Source organism: Phaethon aethereus (genome assembly GCF_964289735.1).
Source record: "Phaethon aethereus genome assembly, chromosome: 1".
Lineage (NCBI taxonomy): Eukaryota > Metazoa > Chordata > Aves > Phaethontiformes > Phaethontidae > Phaethon > Phaethon aethereus.
Window position 1 is genome coordinate 153,608,742 of NC_138575.1, and position 19,330 is coordinate 153,628,071.

Here is a 19,330-nt window from a genome sequence, read left to right on the forward strand (position 1 = left end):
GACCAGATGATCTTCACAGGTCCCTTCCAACCCCTACCATTCTGTGATTCTGTGATTAATGTGTGTATTTATGTGAAATTCTACTGTTGCCAATGTGGGAATTCTATCCTTTCAATCAAAATATGCTCCAGGGGTTTATCACCATCTTTATCGACTACTAATTTCAATTATTCTCATTTCAAGTTGCAATCCTTAAATCTCATGTCACTTTTCTCTCCTATATTGATAAGCCTTCTAAATTAGTACCTTTTTGTGTGACCTGACATAAACCCAATACTTCCTCATACTTATTTCTTATAAGCCAAAATAGAGTTCCTTAAATCTCTTACTAAAAGATCTTGACATTAGTTATCTGTATCGGGTTTGCGTGGCAAGGTTTGGTAGCAGGGGGCTGCAGGAGTGGCTTCTGTGAGAAGCTGCTAGAAGCTTCCCCTGTGTCTGACACAGCCAACAGCAGCCGGCTCCAAGACAGACCTGCCGCTGGCCAAGGCCAAGGCCAAGGCCATCAGTGACAGTGGCAGCGCCTCTGGGGTGACAGACGTCCAGGGCAGAGCAGAAGAAGGGGAAGAGGGGCTCCAGGCGCCGGAGCAGAGGTTCCCCAGCAGCCCCTGGGGAAGCTCCTGGTGAGGCCGGCTGTGCCCCTGCAGCCATGGAGCTCCATGCTGGAGCAGATCTCCACCTGCACCCGGGGAGGGCCCCACGCCGGAGCAGGGGGATGCCCGAAGGAGGCCGTGACCCCATGGGAAGCCCACGCTAGAGCAGGCTCCTGGCAGGGCCTGTGGCCCCGTGGCAAGAGGAGCCCAGGCTGGAGCAGGTTTGCTGGCAGGACTTGTGACCCCATGGGGGACCCAGGCTGGAGCAGCCTGTTCCTGAAGGACGGCACCCATGGGGGGACCCAGGCTGGAGCAGTTCGTGAAGAACTGCAGCCCATGGGAAGGACTCACGCTGGAGAAGTCCATGGAGGATCGTCTCCCATGGGAAGGACCCCATGCTGGAGCAGGGGCAGAGTGTGAGGAGTCCTCCCCTGAGGAGGAAGGAGCGGCAGAGACAACGTGTCATGAACTGACCACAACCCCCATTCCCTGTCCCCCTCCACCACTCGGGGGGAGGAGGTGGAGAAACCAGGACTGAAGTTGAGCCTGGGAAGAAGGGAGGGGTGGGGGGAAGGTGCTTTAAGATTTTGTTTTATTTCTCATTACCCTGCTCTGATTTGATTGGCAATAATTTAAAGTAATTTCCCCCAAGTTGAACCTGTTTCGCCCATGACGGTTAATTGCTGAGTGATCTCTCCCTATCATTATCTTGACCCACAAGAGACACCTTATACTTTTCTCTTCCCTGCCCAGCAGAGCAGCTTGGGTGGGCACCTGGTGTCCAGCCAGGGTCAACCCACCACAGTACTGAGTAAATTGGGGGAAAGGGCTTTTTTCTGAGTCTTCCCCAATTTTTCCAATACTCTTTTTAAATGACAATGTTAACCAATATGTAGCCACAACCTCTTGGTATGTATTCAGATGTAAAATATCTTTCTGATCCATGATTAGTTTTACCTATATTCAAAATCAGATTAGCTAGTTCCTCAAAACTCTGTGTAGGAGACTTACATACAGTTCTTGTCCACCCCAACACCCAGACCTTTTTTAGGATCCCACATTTTCAGCATATAGTCTTACATCCTCAAAGTGTAGCTTGAATTCATTGTTCAAAACGTGTAGTTTAACATTTTTTGGACATGCCCTGCTTGCCAAGCAATCCACATTAAACTGTCCTTTTCATTGTTTACTTCTTTTCTAACCAGTATCACAATTTTTAAAAATCTAATTTTCTTCCGGCTTATCAAAGAAAACATTAAACAGAAGTACAATCTTACTTGATGCAGCTGTTCAGTCAGTGATAATGCCACAAAACCTATTTTTGACTGAGAAGAGTTCATAACCCTCCAACATACAATCTCGATACCGTAAAACGTGTATTAAAAATCAGAATGCAATGAAACCAAAAAGGCTTAAAGATGCTGTAATATATCCATCGTTTCCTTAATCAGCTAAAAAGTTGCAATTTCCTCCCATACGCATTTCATAGGACCTATTGTGTACTTTGTCATTAATAATTAACCTTCCAGATTTTTAATTTTCTTTCAGCTGTTTCCTTCAACAGTTTTTCTAATATGAGGTTCAGGGCTGATCTCAGGCTGTCTACACCACATTGGGACAGGACTTCCTCACATCACTTTGAAAATTGGCACTCTAGCATTATTTTAGTCTGTAAGAGTTTACTCACTATTTCAATGTTCATTAAAAATCAGCATCAGAAATGTAGAGATCCACTCTCTACCTAGCATAAAGTACCTGGGTTGCCTGTTTTAAGAGAGTTAAGCTTCAAACACGTGCTTAATGTTCTCCTTTAACTAATTCTCTCAAGTTTACATGATAAAAGAACATGAACCTTGCCCAAAGTCTGCAACTTTGCTGTCTTTTAACGTGCTACAATGTAGAAACTTTCCATTCTGCTCTGACCAGCCCTCCCAATATACCAGGTTAGGGCTGGTATCACTGCAATATTTACAGCAATGTACCATGACGTGTATAGAGCAACATGTTAAAACATCAAATCTTTGAGCTTAATTTTGGATTTCAACCTGTTCAAAACATCCAAAACTGTAACAAACAAAAGAGGTGTTAGAAGAACAAAGAAAAGCATTTGTAAAGATATTACATTGGTGATTTTTGATTAACACCAGTCTCTTTTCTGTGTCTTATCAGGACATTTGGCCTTCATCACAGTAAAGCTGTGAATCAATAGTCATTATTTCCTCTGGTTAATGTTTCACTTGTTAGTGCTGACATACTCTGAATGTCTCTCTGGGGACAGCAGCTCTCCAATTGTGAGGGGCAGATGCAGCTAGGTGACAACCATCATCATGCCAGGTGAGAATTGCCAGTGTAACCAAATGTTGGAAGTTGGAAATGCCTGTGCATGTCAGTTGTTGCCCTCCTTCATTCTGCTCTCAGCATCAGCTGTATTTCTGCTTCTTAGAAACCTCATCCTAAGGAAGGACAGTCTTCACTTCTACCTGCTCACTGACTAACTTTTCCATCATAGGAATTTAGTAACTTTTGATAGGTACTGAAGATGAGCTGAGCTTCTGTTCTTTTTCTGCTGAGCCTTTGGTACGTAGGCAAGCCACATGACACCCTTGTTACTGATAAATAGTATTTTGTAACATGCTTTTTGGTTTCTTTTCCTCTCTGTCATGGGATCCATATGGTAATTCAGGCTGGAAGGCACCTCAGGTCATCTGTAGTCCAGTCCCTGCTCAAAGCATGGTCAGACTCTACGTTGCTCAGGGCTTTTATGCTGTCTAGTCTTGAAAACCCTAAGGATGGAGTCAGCACAACGTCTCTGGGCAACCTGTTCCGCAGCTTGACCATCCCAAGTTCTTCCTTAAACCCAGCTGGAAATGGTCGTTTCAGCTTGTGTGTGTTGTCTCATCCTCCCACCATTCACTGCTGTGGACTGATTCCATCTTTGCAATAACCTTCTGGCAGTACTGGAAGAGTGCAATTAGGGCTTTTGAGGCCACCTATTCTTCAGGCTGAACAAGCCCCTCTCCCTCAGCCTCTCCTCATATAGCAATTGCTCCAGTTCCCTAAGCATTTTGGTAACCCTCCAGAATCCATGGAAGCTCAAGGAGGATCGGGGACCAAGAAAAACCTTGGAAAAATCTTAAATCCCAAATTTGGAAAATAATGACATTAGAAGTTTCTGCTCTCATTGTGCTGGCTTGTCTTTGCTTTTGCTGATGAATGACAATTAAAGTAAAGCAAGGCTGTAACAATAAAGCATGTGTGACAATATTTGCACCTTTCTGGTAGCAGACATATCTGAGAAGGGCTGAAAGTTGTTAACTCAATGTAGTAGTCAAGATAAACAGCCTACTACTCTTCTCATAAGCAGACGAGGGAAAGGAAATCCCTACAGGAAACAATGAACCATCTGGGAAAAACAAGTGTATATACTCTCCTTTCTACTGATGATCATTCCAGTACCATTACATCAACGCTGCTCCCCCCATCCTTCACCCTTTTTATATTAAAGCAGCATCAAACTTTCAGATTTCCCATTAATGTGAAGATTTCACAATCCTGTATATTCACTGATAAAGAAATAGTGATTTATCTTGTGACAGTTACCTCCTTTCATGAACAATTTAATAAACGGTCATCTTCAAGGACTGGTACTCTATCAGCCCCATTTATTTTTTCTTCTCTGAAATAGTTGCCTTTGGTTGAAGGAAGATTAAAAAAAATTTCCAAAGTTATAATTGCTTTTCTTTAGTTAAAACAAGCAAATTCCTACAGGAAAAGCAAAACAGTTTACTTTTGAAATAAAACAATTCAAGAAATCCTTCTTAACTTGTAATACATGTCAAAATAGAGAGAGTCTTTCAAAGTGATCTCTCACTATCACTTTAGAAAAACAGTAACAGATGCACACTGTTCCCAGGATTTATCTGCAGGACCATTTCAGGGATACGAATACACACTTTGAAACTTTTCTTCTTCTTCAGATCACAAAAAGTGCTGACAAATTAAAGGAGTAACAGTACATCCCTCTCCTGTCACGTTTTTCCCCAAACTGAGCCCTTATTACCATAGTCATCACTTTTACCATCATTTAATCTGTTTTAAACTGAATTCTAGTTTCTCTCTCCTCACCGTATTTTCTACTTCCACAGATTTCCTCAACAATTTCCTGTCCATAATTTCCTCTTATGTTCTGTTCCTGCTTTTGATCTTCCTTTTCCATCTGCATGCGCGGTACCACCCTTCTCAGAGATCAGAACCATACAAAGTTACATCCCACTTTCCAGATCCTTTCGTGCCACACCTGACATTATTACATCTGTTCTATGCATTTCTCTGCCTTTTTTTTTCTTAATAAAGTTGCTACTACTAGTCTTTTTTGTAGTCTTTGACTAGTCTTCTCTCGTTTTCTCATTACTTCTTCACAACCTACACCACCTTCTCTTTTTATGCCCCTCTGTAAGGACCCTAAGTTTCAACCTGTTCCTTCTTTTCTGGTTCCGCTATCCTCCCTCCTTCAACTCCATTCAACTGTCTTCATTTCCAGCTTCTCCCTCACTATTGGTGTCTCTTCTCTTTTTTTTCTTCTTCACCTAAACACTATGACCAGGTAACTGCCTGAATTCTAGCAAGTAATTCAAGTCAATAGACTTTCTCTTGTTATTGATTGCTGCCTTTGCTACAAAGGTCTCCTGAAACAAAGGTAATATAGAATCATTTAGGTTGGAAAAGACCTGTAAGATCATCAAGTCCAACCATAAATATAGTATAGATTCATTCCCCCAACGCACTCCAATGCTGCTTTTTTAAACGCTCAAATTCTATTTCGGAGAGTCATCAGCAACCAAAAGCAAACAAAGTAATGTCTTTTGAAATGTATGTTTTGCCGCACTTTCACTCCCACCTTGACCTTCTCTCATCTGAGGTCTATTCCACTGATAAGAACCAACAGGAAAATGTCAGATGCTTTCAGACTTCCTTACCCAACATCCCTGTTCTCACTCTTTGCAGGTAGATCTTGGATCATACACTGGAGATTTAAAGTCTAAGGGAAAACTGGAATTATCCCCTTGGACTGTCAAAAGTTCCTAACTATTGTTGGGCTCTGCAGATAAAACTGCCATTCAACAGCAAAGATAATTTGAATCAGCTGACTCAACTGCAACAGGAACCTTACTTATAGCGTTAGCACTGCAAAGAATGAAATCTTCAGTGAGAAGCAAAGCACACAATTAGCCCACCCAAAATGGTTCTCCCAGGCCCATAAAATTAAGTAATTTCCTTGGTTGACTCATATTACAACAAGGTTTGATACAATTAGAAAACGTTCACTGCATATCAACTGCTCTGTAGTAAGCACTCACACCCCCTTACCACGGAAGATTTGTCAAGGCATAATCCTTCAAGAGAAAAAACAGGTAAAACACTTGGTATTTACCACAGGGTTTAAGTGCATCCAGGAGCCCTTATCAGAGACAGAGCAGTTATTAGTCTGTCAGTTGTCTTTGCAGCAGCTCTCTGGAGTTTGTGGAAACAAATCCTGACTCTGATAGCAGCCTGCAGAGTGACTGAGCCAGTTCAGTAACCTGAGCTTTCAGGTGAGAGCAGATGTGGTCTAACAAAAAAGTTTAAGGTGGAAGTATATGGAAAGTTGATGAAGACCTGTTTTGAGGACATGGGAATGTACAATGGAAAGGCAGGATTGAGGAATAAGGGATGAAAAGTTAGGACAGTAAGCATGGGATTGTAAACAGAGAAGTTGAATTGGAGTGTTAAGATTGGCCTGACACTCTGAGGAGCAACAGGAGACGTGAAAGAAGAGCGTATACAGGGTAAGATATTGCTTTTTGCATTTTAAGTTACCAAGATCTGTAAGGACAAATTACTAAATCAAAGCAAAAAATCTGTGCCCTCTATAGTGCAGATTCAGTGTCCTGAGACAGTTAATTCTATGTCTTGCGACGACAGGAAGTGAAATGTTCTAAAATAACCCTAAAATTAGAAAAACCACAGAGCTTGTTAAAAATGCCCATGCGCGTTTTATTAATAAAAACTAACAGTGCCAAGGTTAAACAAGTCAAACAATTATAGTCTCTTTATATTCCATAAAATATTACAGAAAAGTTTATTTGTGTTTCAATAAAAAGACTACTGTCTTAGAATAGGCAGCTGACAGTATTTGTGCAGTTAATTGTTTGTGAATAAATTTAAAAAGACTACCACCTGCCCTGAAATTCCTTTTATAAAAATGAACTATTAAAAATGATTGACAAATTTTGAGTTAAAAAACTTAAAACATTCTCTATATTTAATTTCAACTTTATAATAGATTACAGGAAGATGCTTACGAAACAAATACAAACATTTGTTTCAGTACATGTCTTTATATGATAGACTTATAAGTATGTAAACAACTATATAATAAAAAGTTTCCAAAGTCTGCCTGTAAGAAATCAGGCAAATTTTACCATAAGCAATAAATCATTCCAAACCTTCAAGACATTTTTATATAGCTGCACCAACTGGCAGTAAACATTTGCCAAAAACTTTAAGTCATATGTCCCAACATACAGTGAAAAGTATATAAACTTGATGGAATCATAATGTTAGATATAATTTAAGGGAAAATAAGTTCACAACAACATTTCTGGAATTTAACATGTAAAAAAGTAGGACGTATCTTTCTTGTTCGGTTCTTTGGACACTGCGTGATTAACAAAAAACACTACTACAGTAGCTCACTATCCCTCAAAAAGTGGCATAATCAAAATACACTCCAAATAAATTGCCATTCAGTGTATTCATGTTCCACAGAAGGACAGCATTTTATTTCTCAATGATGTGTCTACATTTTCTTTAGCAAACTTCGAAAGAACATTTGGGGCAAAATCCATTTTCCTTCAAGTAAAAAAAAAAAAACAAAAAAAACCAACCAAACAAAAAACCAACCAACAAACCAAAAACCCCTAAAACAAGAGTAAATAAAGGCTCTGCATTAACACACTGGTATCAAAAACACACATCCACACCACATTTAAAAATATCCTACATAAAACAATCCTTGTTTGCTTATCAGAGGTGCAATTTCTAAACTCAGAACTGCTTACCAATATTCTCCTTGAGGGATGGGGCAAAGTAATTTGAGACACTTCTCCCTAGAACAATTTATTCCTGAAGCTTGCTGAATTTTAACAAAAAATAGTCTACAAGCAAAGGGCATCAGTCGTCATCATCGTTTTCATTAAAATCGTCGTCATCGTCATCATCATCCCCAACATAAGAAACTGGTGTTTCAACTCTGGAGCCACTGTACTGAGATCCATTGGAACTTGTAGCCAACATCCCATCTCCACCATTGGAAAAGTCACTGAAAAAAAAACCAAAACAAACAAGACCGGTTGACATTGCTTAATAATTCTTCCCATTTTACTGTGCTCTTAAATATAATCACACATATATTCCATTCCTTTAATGAATCTGCCACTGCTACTTCATAAACTGTCTTTAATATATATCCAAGTTGTTTCTCAAAAGTAGAAACAGGTGAAGTAATTTGGAAATGGTTCTTATTACGTTTCTTCCTTTAGGTTTAATATAAAAATTAAATCCTTTCACAGGCACCTTAGAAGTACACATTCCAGGCTTCTTCTAAAGAACATTTAGCGTTAAGGCTACACAGCTATCTAAACCCTTTAATATTTTTATGTAGCACTGGCCACTTGCATCACAAGTGAATCATGTCTTTCAGAAGCACTAATTTTGATTCAAAGACTTGGAAAATCAAGGAATTAATAGCTTTTCCTTAATGCCTTGTTATTACATGGCAAACTAACATTGCTACATGTTCTGTATTTTTAACTTGAAATTGTTTTCTTGTCATTATGCTTTTCTTTTCTACTTTAAAACAAACCCACACCCCACACCAAAAGCTCACAAGTACAACATATCCAGTAAAACACTTTCAAGAGTTTCTGCTGTTCTGCACACTTATTCAAAAGGAAGATAGCCAGGTATCTGTATAGGTGTAGCTAGATGACTTATAACAGGTTCTTCACAATTATCTGCAGAAGCAGTTTCAAAAACAAAGAAAAAAAAGTTGAGACTATTCTTGTGTTCCCGGGAACTTGGAAAGTACAAACGCAGACATCTGTCTCCCCTCTTCCTGATAAAAATGAAACTGGATTTCATAAACTGAGTATCCTAGTAAGAGAAAGAAACTGGGATGAAGGCATTGATAGCAGCATCTTCAGTCTTCTGCAGACTTTCTTTAGACAGCTTGCTGAATAAGTTTATAGCCTTTATTTGCCTTGGCAGCAATTTTTGGTACCAGAAAAGCTACGCATCTTTTAGTTTCCTATTTCCATTATTATTTATGTATGTACTATAATTAAACATAATTTGTCGCTCCTCTTTTCCAACCTTGTAAGAAACAGAAGTGGTAAAAGTTCTTGTGCTTCTCACTACGATAATGAACCACAGTCAGCCTCTGGTTTTCTATTGGCCTCCGGCTAGTAGCGGCCTACTCAAATTTCAAAGTCTTAAAAATACATGGGCTCTTTTTCACTAGCTCCATGCTAATTAACCACAGAAGGAACCTTAGTGAAAACAGGAAATGTTATGTACTGTTTAAGTCCTGCTTCTCTAAAGATATTTGGAGCAGTATTCTCATTCAAGCTTTAGTTCCTTAGCACAAAGCAGGCAGAATTCCCCACATGTTTTTGGGCAGCAAGAATGGGCTGGAGCATAAACCATGCTCCTCACCATTGTTAGTCCCACACATCCCTGAGCTCGACTCTTTCCCTTGCAAGTTATTTCCTTTTTTTTTTTTTCCGCTTTGCATTCAAGTAAGCCTATCATCTACAAAAAGGTTGTGTTTTTTTTTTAAAGAAATACTTTAAAAATGTAATTGCATTAGCCTTTTAAAGTAAGCTAGATACTGTATCTTTAGAAGGACTTCCTTCCAACTCTGATGGCAGGCAAATGAGTGAGAAAAAGCTACCAGAAGACTATCTTCAGAGAACAAGAATAAAGCTGTATTTACTTGTCTAAAGAAATCCCATCGATACAGGATTTTTACCTTTAAACACAAATGGCTTTAAAATGTCCTAAAAATTAGGACTTCCTTAAGAATTTCAATGGTATAGCAATTTCCTAAATAACTTACAAGGCAGAGGCAGCCAGTGATTCTGACATAGAATCACAGAATCTTTGGGTTGGAAGGGACCTTTAAAGGTCACCCAGTCCAGCCTCCCTGCAACAATAAGGGACATCTTCAACTACATCAGGTTGCTCAAAGCCCTGTCCAACCTGACCCGGAATGTTGCCAGGGATGGGGCACCTACCACCAATCTCTGGGCAACCTGGGCCAGTGGTTCACCACCCTCACTGTGAAACATTTCTTCCTTCTATCTAGTCTAAATCTGCCCTCTTTCAGTTGAAAACCTTTACCCCTTGTCCTATGGCAACAGGCCCTCCTAAAAAGTCTGTCCCCACCTTAGGTTGCCCACAGAAGTTGTGGATGCCCCACCAGCGGAATTGTTCAAGGTCACGTTGGATGGAGTTGGATTGGTGCAATGTGATCTAGTGAAGAAAGCCCATGGCAGCGGGGTGGACGAAAGATCCTTTCCAACCCAAACCATTCTGCGATTTTAAAATCACCTGGATTGGATTAGTTGCATGACGTTTACAACAGAAATAACTGACTTTTCAGATAAGGCTACGTTTCTGGACACAACAGAAACAACTGGCAGAAAAAGAATACTTTTGCAGATAATTTGTTAAGCTAATCAACTTGCAACATTCAAATATTTGTTAGCAATGTTAAACATTTCAATGACCACAGAATCATTAAGGTTGGAAAAGACCTTTAAGATCATCATCCATAAACCCAACACCACCATGCCCACTAAACCATGTCCTGAAGTGCCACGTCTACACGTTTTTTCCACACCTCCAAGAATGGTGACTCAACCACCTCCCTGGGCAGCCTGTGCCAATGCTTGACCACTCTCTCAGTCTAGACCTCCCCTGGCACAACTTGAGGCCATTTCCTCTTGTTCTATCGCTAGTTACTTGGGAGAAAAGAACAACACCCACCTCACCACAACCCCCTTTTCAGGTAGTTGTAGAGAGCGACAAGTCAAATGTATTTGACTCATTTTACAACTTTGTAGAGCTCACAGAAGGGCATCTTGTTGATTAATGCAACAGCAAGAAGCTAGCAAGCAGTAACTACATAAGGAAAAGTGTCTTATATAGCAAGACAAAAAATAATAGTTAAGTTCAGAAACAACGTATGTCCACACAACATTAAATAAAAGTTATGGTTTATTACTCTACCAGCTTCTGATGCGGTTTAAAACCCAAAGACCTAAATCTTTTTTTAAGTTAGACACTGATGACCAAGGGAGAATCTTGCCCAAATTTTATCTTTAGGGAAGTATCTGTTCTCTTGTCACAAACTCAAAATTAAACAGAAATAATACATTCAAGATTAACACCAATCTTACCAATTTCTTTTCCACCCTACAGGAAAAGATTTCTTTCATGACACTGGTACTACTCAAGCAAAAGCGATGCCCGAGAATAAACATAAACACATATCCACATCACATTTAATCAGAACAGAACTTGTTCCATGAAGTATTTATAACCTCTGATTAAGTTTCTTTGATGACCACAGATTTTAATAACTAATCAATAATTTTATCTCACCTGGATGAAAATCTTGTGCCATTTGATGCAGAACCTGATGAAGATGTGACATATACACTGCTGATTGATCCCTGAGCCATTTCTGTAAAATGAACAATACATATTTCAAGAATACTTCAAAATACACTCATTCAGTGGAAATGCTTAATCCTCTTGAAGTCCAGAAAAGGAGTGTTCCAACCAAAACAACAAAACATACTGATGTACTATACCCAAAATAGCATAATTAAAAACCAAGATGGTAGTGCAACAGCAAAATTTCAAAATACATTAAAAACCATTTTATGTCGAAGTGAGCAAGTTAGATGTCTCAGTATTTTTACATAATGAAAATTATAAAACAATACAAAATGAAACCATGACCACGTTTGCACTTACTACCTTTTGCCTTTGCAAGTGAAGCAACTATTAATACTGTCCTCTAAAAAAATTACACACTGCAAAGATCTACTTGTGTGGTATAATGCAAAATGTGGTTCTAGGAACAGCAACAGCCCATTCATTTCTTTGAGTCCAGTATTAAGGAGGAAAACAAAACAACTCTTCTTGGAGTAACTAACCTGTCACATATGGTTCCAGAGCTTTAGGAACCAAACTCCTTGCAATTTTTAGGTCCTCTGCTGAACAGCTTCCAGATTCTAGCCCACAAGCCATTCCCATTCGTTTTAGTACTTCTATATCATCATGAATTTCAAAAGTATTGTCAAAATTAAATAGATATTCAAACCTGGAGAGGAAAAATGTCTCAGTTAGCTTCAATTACTTTAACAACCTTTACAGTTTCAGGAATTGCAGCATTTCAAAAGCTTAAACACACAGTGTTAGTGACGTATCATATTAAGCAATCAAATTTTTCAAAACTATGTATTTGATAGCAAGCAACTAAAACTGCAATTATACACACTATGGAATTCATTAACAGGTTTAACAGATACAGAGTTTTAATTAAACTGTTTTGCACGTTTCATAATTTCTTCTTTAATCCCATTCCTCTACCTAACGTGTAATTTTTTAAAATGTTTTTAAGCTTTTCCAGTAAGCTAATAGCTTAAGTAGAAACCACTGCCACATTCAACTTTTATTTAGCAGATGAAAAACCTAGCTTTTTGAACCAAAAGTAGAGAACAGCAAAATCCATTTTCAACTCCACTGTCTGTATTTCATCACGTTAAATAAAGCCAAAGGAAAACACTACTTTGTAAAGTATGATATAAAACTTTGTCAGAGCTGCCTTTGCTTCTAACATCTCTAGATAGTAAGCTCTAAAGAAGTTCTTAAATGTGAACACAATTATTCTGTTTATTAAAAAGCTCCATAAAATTCCATTTCTATTCAACATAAGTAAGTTCTACCCATCTGAAATGCATGTTCTTAATCTACAAAAGGCACAAGTAAATTTATTTGTACTTCATTTTTCACAAAATCTAGATGAACACTTTAGCATGGACATAAAACTCATAGTTGTACCAAAAGCCAGACAGAAAACTTTAACTCACTTGTCATTTGAAATACTGCAGTCAATCACTGTCTTCTTGCTGGTGTTCACAATGATAAATGGCAAATGGATGACAGAATTGGAAGGTGGCGGTCGATTTGCCTGCTGTTCTGCTTGACGGTTTCGCTGAACGAGGTTTTTGAAGGCAATTTGCTAGAAAAAGCGATAGCGATATGAAAGTATGAATTAAACCTTCAAGATCCTGTTAATGGAAAAATCCCTTGGTTAAGGAACACCAGCAATGGTTGTGGCAAGTAAATGCAGAAAAGGACAGAGAGTGTTCACCATATTCCTGTATGGTAAGATGCAAGAAGAGACACAAGTGATAGTACTGAAAATACACAGTAAAACTTAACTGAAGAAAAAAAATGCGTGTTCGAGTAACTACATCAGGACAGATCCTTGACAGAATGAAGAGATAACAATGATCAAAGAAGGAATTTTTATATAGCATCTTACTTCCACTCTGCTTACTATTCCCTGCTAGCTACTGCACTCCACAAGAACAGTTGAATGATTAATACTGTATTTTTGCTGAAATTATATACTAAAAAACAGTTAATGTTTGTAATTGGAATGTCTGACATTTAGGTTTCTGAATTATTCTACTAATATTAGTGACTCTACTCTCATATCTTACCAAAACTGCTTTTCAGAATAAAATGTTCGAACTAAAAACTCAAGTTAACTATTAAAACTAAAGTTATAAATCCTATAGTAAGTCACCAAACAAGTATTTTTCTGGTCATAGAATCAAATGAAATTGGAATTAAAAATGAAATCCAAAGCCAACACAGAGGCTGATAAAAATCAGACAACTGTTGAGATTGCTGTCCCACAGCTGCCTGTACTTTCTTTCTGCATGCCCTCTCTGACATTCTCATTCCTACTGCATAGGCAATGCAACTACCAAGGGATACTCCTGGAGAACCAGGAGCACAGCTACTTAGGGGATAGACTACTATCGCACAGTGTATTAGGGGAAATCTGGGAAGAGTTCAGCAACTGTTTCACAGCAATTAAGCTGCTTACACAGCAGGAGCAGCAACACCCCAGAAAAGCAAGACACAAAGCAGTATGAGAGATGGTCTCTAGTCACAAAATTTTGTCTATGGACTATAACACAGAAAAACATTCTAGATACGAGAATTGAATTGGAAAACTCAGAGGATGAAGTATGAATTACAGCTCCTCTCAGCACAAATCCTGTTTAAACAGCATGGTCCCAGCTAAACTACAGTGCTAAATTAGAACTGCTTATGTCTTATCCTGAATTCACCCCTAGTCATCTTAGAAGTTTCCCATCCCTCACTAGGATAAAACAACAAGAATACAGATGTAAGTTACCTTGCCCTATAGACAAGAGTACCTTGACTGTACCTGTAGAATGAGTTCTTGTAGTTGAGACTGTTTTTGCTTTATTCTTTCAAGTCTTCTCTGTTTCTCCACCTTAAGACAGAAAAAGGACTGGTTAGTTTGTTGGTTTTAAAGACCGTTTTATACCAACATTTTGTCCCCTTAAGATCATTTCAGTACCGGAGAACTGGAGCTAGGACATCTGATGTCAATCATTAAGGTTCTGCAGATAATTTAGAGATCTAACTATCAAGACTCACATCAGTAGTACTGATGGAAACTATAACAAAGAACAAATTAGAACACTGGGAAATGAAGTACAATATATTGGGGACAGGGTAAAAACATCTTTGCAAACCGAAGTTATGCCTCAAAAAATTTTACAAATTCATAGAATCATAGAATGTTTGGGTTGGAAGGGACCTTTAAAGGTCACCTAGTCCAGCCCCCCTGCAACGATCAGGGACATCTTCAACTACATCAGGTTGCTTACAGACCTGTCCAACCTGACCTGGAATGTTGCCAGGGATGGCGCATCTACCACCTCTCTGGGCAACCTGTTCTCTCCAGGAGGCAGGGAGCATGTAGACCAGAATGATCCACTTGATGTAGTCTACTGATATTGGGGGTATTGGAGAAGATCCATTAAAGATGCTTAAAGAAATGAACCTGCTATGGAACCAAAGGTTAAGTCCCTACAGTATTAAACAGATACTAAATAATAACATAAAAGATAGGAACAAAAAAATGGTAGGAAATAAACTGCTTTCCCAGTGGAGGAAGCTCACCAGCAGATTCCCACAAGGACTTAATTTATAGCCCGTTATTCAAATTATAGTGGATCAGAATAAGGGCATGAACAGCAAGGCGGCAGAATCTGCTGACAATGCTAGGCTATCTGGTATAGTAAAAGAGAGCTCATCACAAAGCACAGTCAAAGAGTCTTGTAGCATTGAGTGATTATACCATCAAAATTATTTTTGGTAAATGTAATGTGGCATGTGTGAGAAAACATAATCCTATTCATGCTATTTCAGAAACAAATGCAAAGATCTTAAATTGCATTATCTGCAAAAACATCAGCTCAATACTCCACAGCAGCCAAAAATGTGAATTATTAGGCAAGAAACAGAGAACAAAACAGAAATTATCACTACATCAGTATATGAATCCAGAACGTTTAGATCTTGAGTTCCGTAGTCTAGTGTTAATATTTCAAAAAGACCATACAAAAGAGCAATCAGGATAATCAATGGTACAGAACAGATTCCATACAAGGGAATAATGAATAAAATCATGAAAAAGGAGAATGAAATAATGACAGAGAACACAGGAGATATCTATAAAACCATGAATAGGATAGAGAAAGTGAATAAGGAATGATTGGGTCACCATAAATTCAAATTAAAAAAAAAAAAAAAATCAGAGGGTATCAACTAAATATAGTATTTTCAAAAACAAACAAAAGGTATTTCATAAGAAGCTCCCAATGCACCTGAAACTCACTGCTGCAAAAGACAGCAACATTTGTTAAACATAAACTTTGTACAAAGTAAAAATTTGTGGAAGAAAAATTAATTGAGGGCTATTAAAGAGAAGGATACTGTATCTGCCTCAGGTTATGCTTGAACCACAAGTTACAGGAGAAAACATCAACTAAATATTTTCTCTAATCTTACACTCCTTCCTAGGTAACTGCTACTGTCAGGCAAGATACCGGATAGTCAGACTGATGGCCTGAAGATCAACTTTTGTTCTTGGGTCCTTAAAATATGCAACTAAGAAGAAAATCACTGGAGTTAAAAATTCACATGAATGTAGTTTTCTGTTTGTTTTCAGTGGAAAAACCAGAAGCGTACATAGTGAAAAAAACAGCAGCAAGGCATGATGTTATATCATATCTTAAAAAAAAAATATAAAAAAAAAGGTAGGACCAGGTCTTATAATTTAGCATTAAAAAATAAGTCAAACAACTGCCTCGCCCCAAAAAACTTATCACAACTCACCTGAGATCACATACACATAAACTACATCGCTTTCCATATTACTGCAAGATACAGATCTTACTAACTGCCCCGCACCCTCTCCTTCTGCATTATCAGGACATATTTTACCAAATCAAATACTCTAATTTACAACACAAAGTACAAGCTTAAAAAGACTTAAAATACTAAATACTTGATGAGGAACCTCTCAAACTCCTATGTTGCCTTATACACTATTTGGCTTGATTTTTCAGCAGTTTAAGGGTGAAGCTAAGCAATGTAAGGATAGTAAAAAAAAAAGCTTATTAGGCTTGACAACTTCACAAATTAAACATTAGCCTCCACAAAGTCATTAAAAAGAATCTTACTGCAAAACTTGTCAGTAATGTCACTAATAATTTAAATGTCAATAGAGCTTGCAGAAATGGGAGCTAGAACACTCATGAAGCAGTAAGGGGGAAGGGAGGAATCCTGCAGTTGATCCTCAAGTTAAGATCAATGTCTTAACATCTTAAGATTCTTGCTATTTTCAAGACTATATTACACTTGTGGCTTAATCATTCAATGGTTAACAGAAGTTCTTCCTCCTCTTACAACATCCAATTAACAAGTTTTCACTTTGGCATCAGACGTTATCATTGTTCCCACCTTAAATGCATGAATCTTCACTGTGTGTCATTACATTCTAAGTTGCTTTTTCACTTCAGTACTAATATCATCCTACTCTTCTTTAGGACATTATCAGTCATGACATCAAACCCAGCTGAACGAGTCACACTTTCTTTTGCTCCAACATTACTGGCAATGCCATACTTTGTGAGGCAGATTCAAAAAGATCTACTTTTAAAATTCCTCCAGCTAGCTGGTTCCCTATTCAGCACACAGCACTGTCATCTTCAAACCACTTCACCTTCCATACTCACCCTACTATTTATGCCCCAATTATCCCTTTCTTACCTTAACTAATAATTTTCACTTGGGATGATAAATACTTAAATAAAACTCAGATTGATTACATACCCTATAATTTCTTCATCTAGATAGCAATTACAGTACTAACTGAAAAATCAATTATCAGTATCAAACAAAAATCTTCATAGAATTAGCCCTTTGTAGATAAACTCCAAAAGGTTTTTTTTCCCAATTTGTCAGCTTCTACACCGATTTTTCAGTCCTGCTGAAGGGAATTTTTTAAGAATAAATACAAAGTCTCATTCTATTCTGATAAAGTGAATTGACTTCAGTAAACCTCAGTAACTTTATTATCCTGCAAATCTCAGGATACTAAAAAAAAAGCCTGCCATAACTTATGAATGCCTTTCAGCAAAAAACATTTTTTACCCAAGACATGCAGTAAAGAAGTCTGACATGTTCATGTAAGACAAATGTCAGAAATACTGAAGACCTGCAGCAACAAAAAAGGAGCAATGCATATATATATATATATATATATATATACACACACTGATCTACATGTAACATCTGTCATCACAGACATATTATTTGTCTGGCATCTGGAGAAAAGAATCTTCCTGACTCTTGAGCACCACTACTGCAATGTTGGAAATACACTTTAATCTTTCTGTTTGATTAACTTCCACTCAGAACCAGTTCACATATACAGCAAAAGCTGTAACAGAGCTGTATTTTTTACTAAATATAAGAATTAAAAAAAATATTTAAGCAATCTGGAAATTTATATGTGTGTTCTGTAAATATAAATAAAATTAAATTTAAAAAAAGAGTCAAAAGGGACCATACTATTCTACCTTGCTATCTCAGAAGATCACATGCACATGTTGTATGAGAACATAATAAAACTGTAAACATTTACTCTTTAACACAAAGCCATTGTGAACTACCTAGTACATATACCTCTAAATTCTGACATTCCTGAGCAGAGTTAGTAGGTAGACCAATCCATTTGATTTCCTTCTTCTCCTTAGAGATAATGTTCATGGCCATAAGGACATTTAAGGCATCATAGACACGTCGTCTAATATTCTTCTGGTCATAAGCCTGCTGTAGACATAGTGCATTAATCAAAAACATACCTGTGACAAAAATATTTGAAAATAAACACATCACAGTAAATGGGTAAACTCAGGTAATTTCTGAACTGTTTTGTTGAGCAGTAGGAAAAGAAATGCAAAAGTCTCAAAAGAAATTTCTCTTCCCCCATTCAGTTTGCATGTAATTGACCTCCCATATACTTACTGATTCATTTGGTGAAATGTGATTATCAGTGGTACTGAATTCTGCAACCAACTCGTCTGCCACCTCATTGTATGAGGTGGTTCCTTTTCTTTGTACCTTCTCACAAACCTTCATAGAGAAATGACGTAAACCCTTGCCATTCTTCTCTCCTTTTTTGTTCCGCTTCCTAAATATATGTATAATATATATTTTAAGAAGATTTGAACTTTGGAATATTTCATGTCTCTTTTTCAAACACAGGCACACTGCTGTAAAAAACCAAGCCTTCCCTTTTGTTCTACTTCTCACCCCTTCCCAACATTTCTTCCTCTAATTCTTCCCCCTACAATTTACAATAATTAACAATTCTAGTATCTTGATGCTGAAACACAATACAAAACCATTCTTTTGGCAACTCTGCTAGTTCCAGTAGCCAATAATAAGTTAACAATAGGGATATTCCTTGAAGAAGCCAATAAAGAAAATGTTCCAATCTTCAAGACAACAAGGGATAGGGGGATAAATGCTAAAATATGAAAAGTGAACTACAGGAGATAAAAAAGAAAAAAAAAAGCCCAAAAAAGTTATTTTTAATTTAAATAGCCCATCTACTTTTACCACAAAAATTAGATTGATTGAGCATTTTCTATTAAGTCTGATACTGACTGAATAGATGAAGTCTGGTATCGGATGAACTCACTAAACATTACACTGTTACTAAAACACAGACTTGAAGTTATACAGCATATGAAGTTGCTATGAAAACTTCAACATTACAAGGTACAAGAAGTATGACAAATCTTTCTGCACATCTTTTAAATAAAAAGTTCCTTGCAACTTGAGGAAAAATGTAAGTATCAACAAAATTAGTATCAGCAATGGAACCTCTCAGTTCTCTACATCTCATTTCACTGTATAATTCCAAAGCAGAAATCTATTTGTGTGTAACAGAACACCGATGATAAATTTAGTCTTAAAGCAAATACATTTAACAAGAG

General features: G+C 37.7%; 1 protein-coding gene across 1 annotated transcript in view; it reads right to left on the bottom strand.

Moving 5' to 3' along the window:
* Positions 1-6,954: 6,954 nt before the first annotated feature.
* The window catches only part of TFDP1 (transcription factor Dp-1), a gene marked incomplete at its 5' end in the record, with an annotated part of 34,079 nt that continues 21,703 nt past the window's right edge, over positions 6,955-19,330 (bottom strand). Inside the window, 7 exons of the mRNA XM_082014445.1 lie at positions 6,955-7,953; positions 11,301-11,382; positions 11,861-12,027; positions 12,797-12,948; positions 14,176-14,244; positions 18,012-18,158; positions 18,354-18,519. Of these exons, the coding sequence (XP_081870571.1) occupies positions 7,806-7,953; positions 11,301-11,382; positions 11,861-12,027; positions 12,797-12,948; positions 14,176-14,244; positions 18,012-18,158; positions 18,354-18,519 (931 nt within the window). The 3' untranslated portion in view covers positions 6,955-7,805. The remainder of the gene's footprint in view (positions 7,954-11,300; positions 11,383-11,860; positions 12,028-12,796; positions 12,949-14,175; positions 14,245-18,011; positions 18,159-18,353; positions 18,520-19,330) is intronic.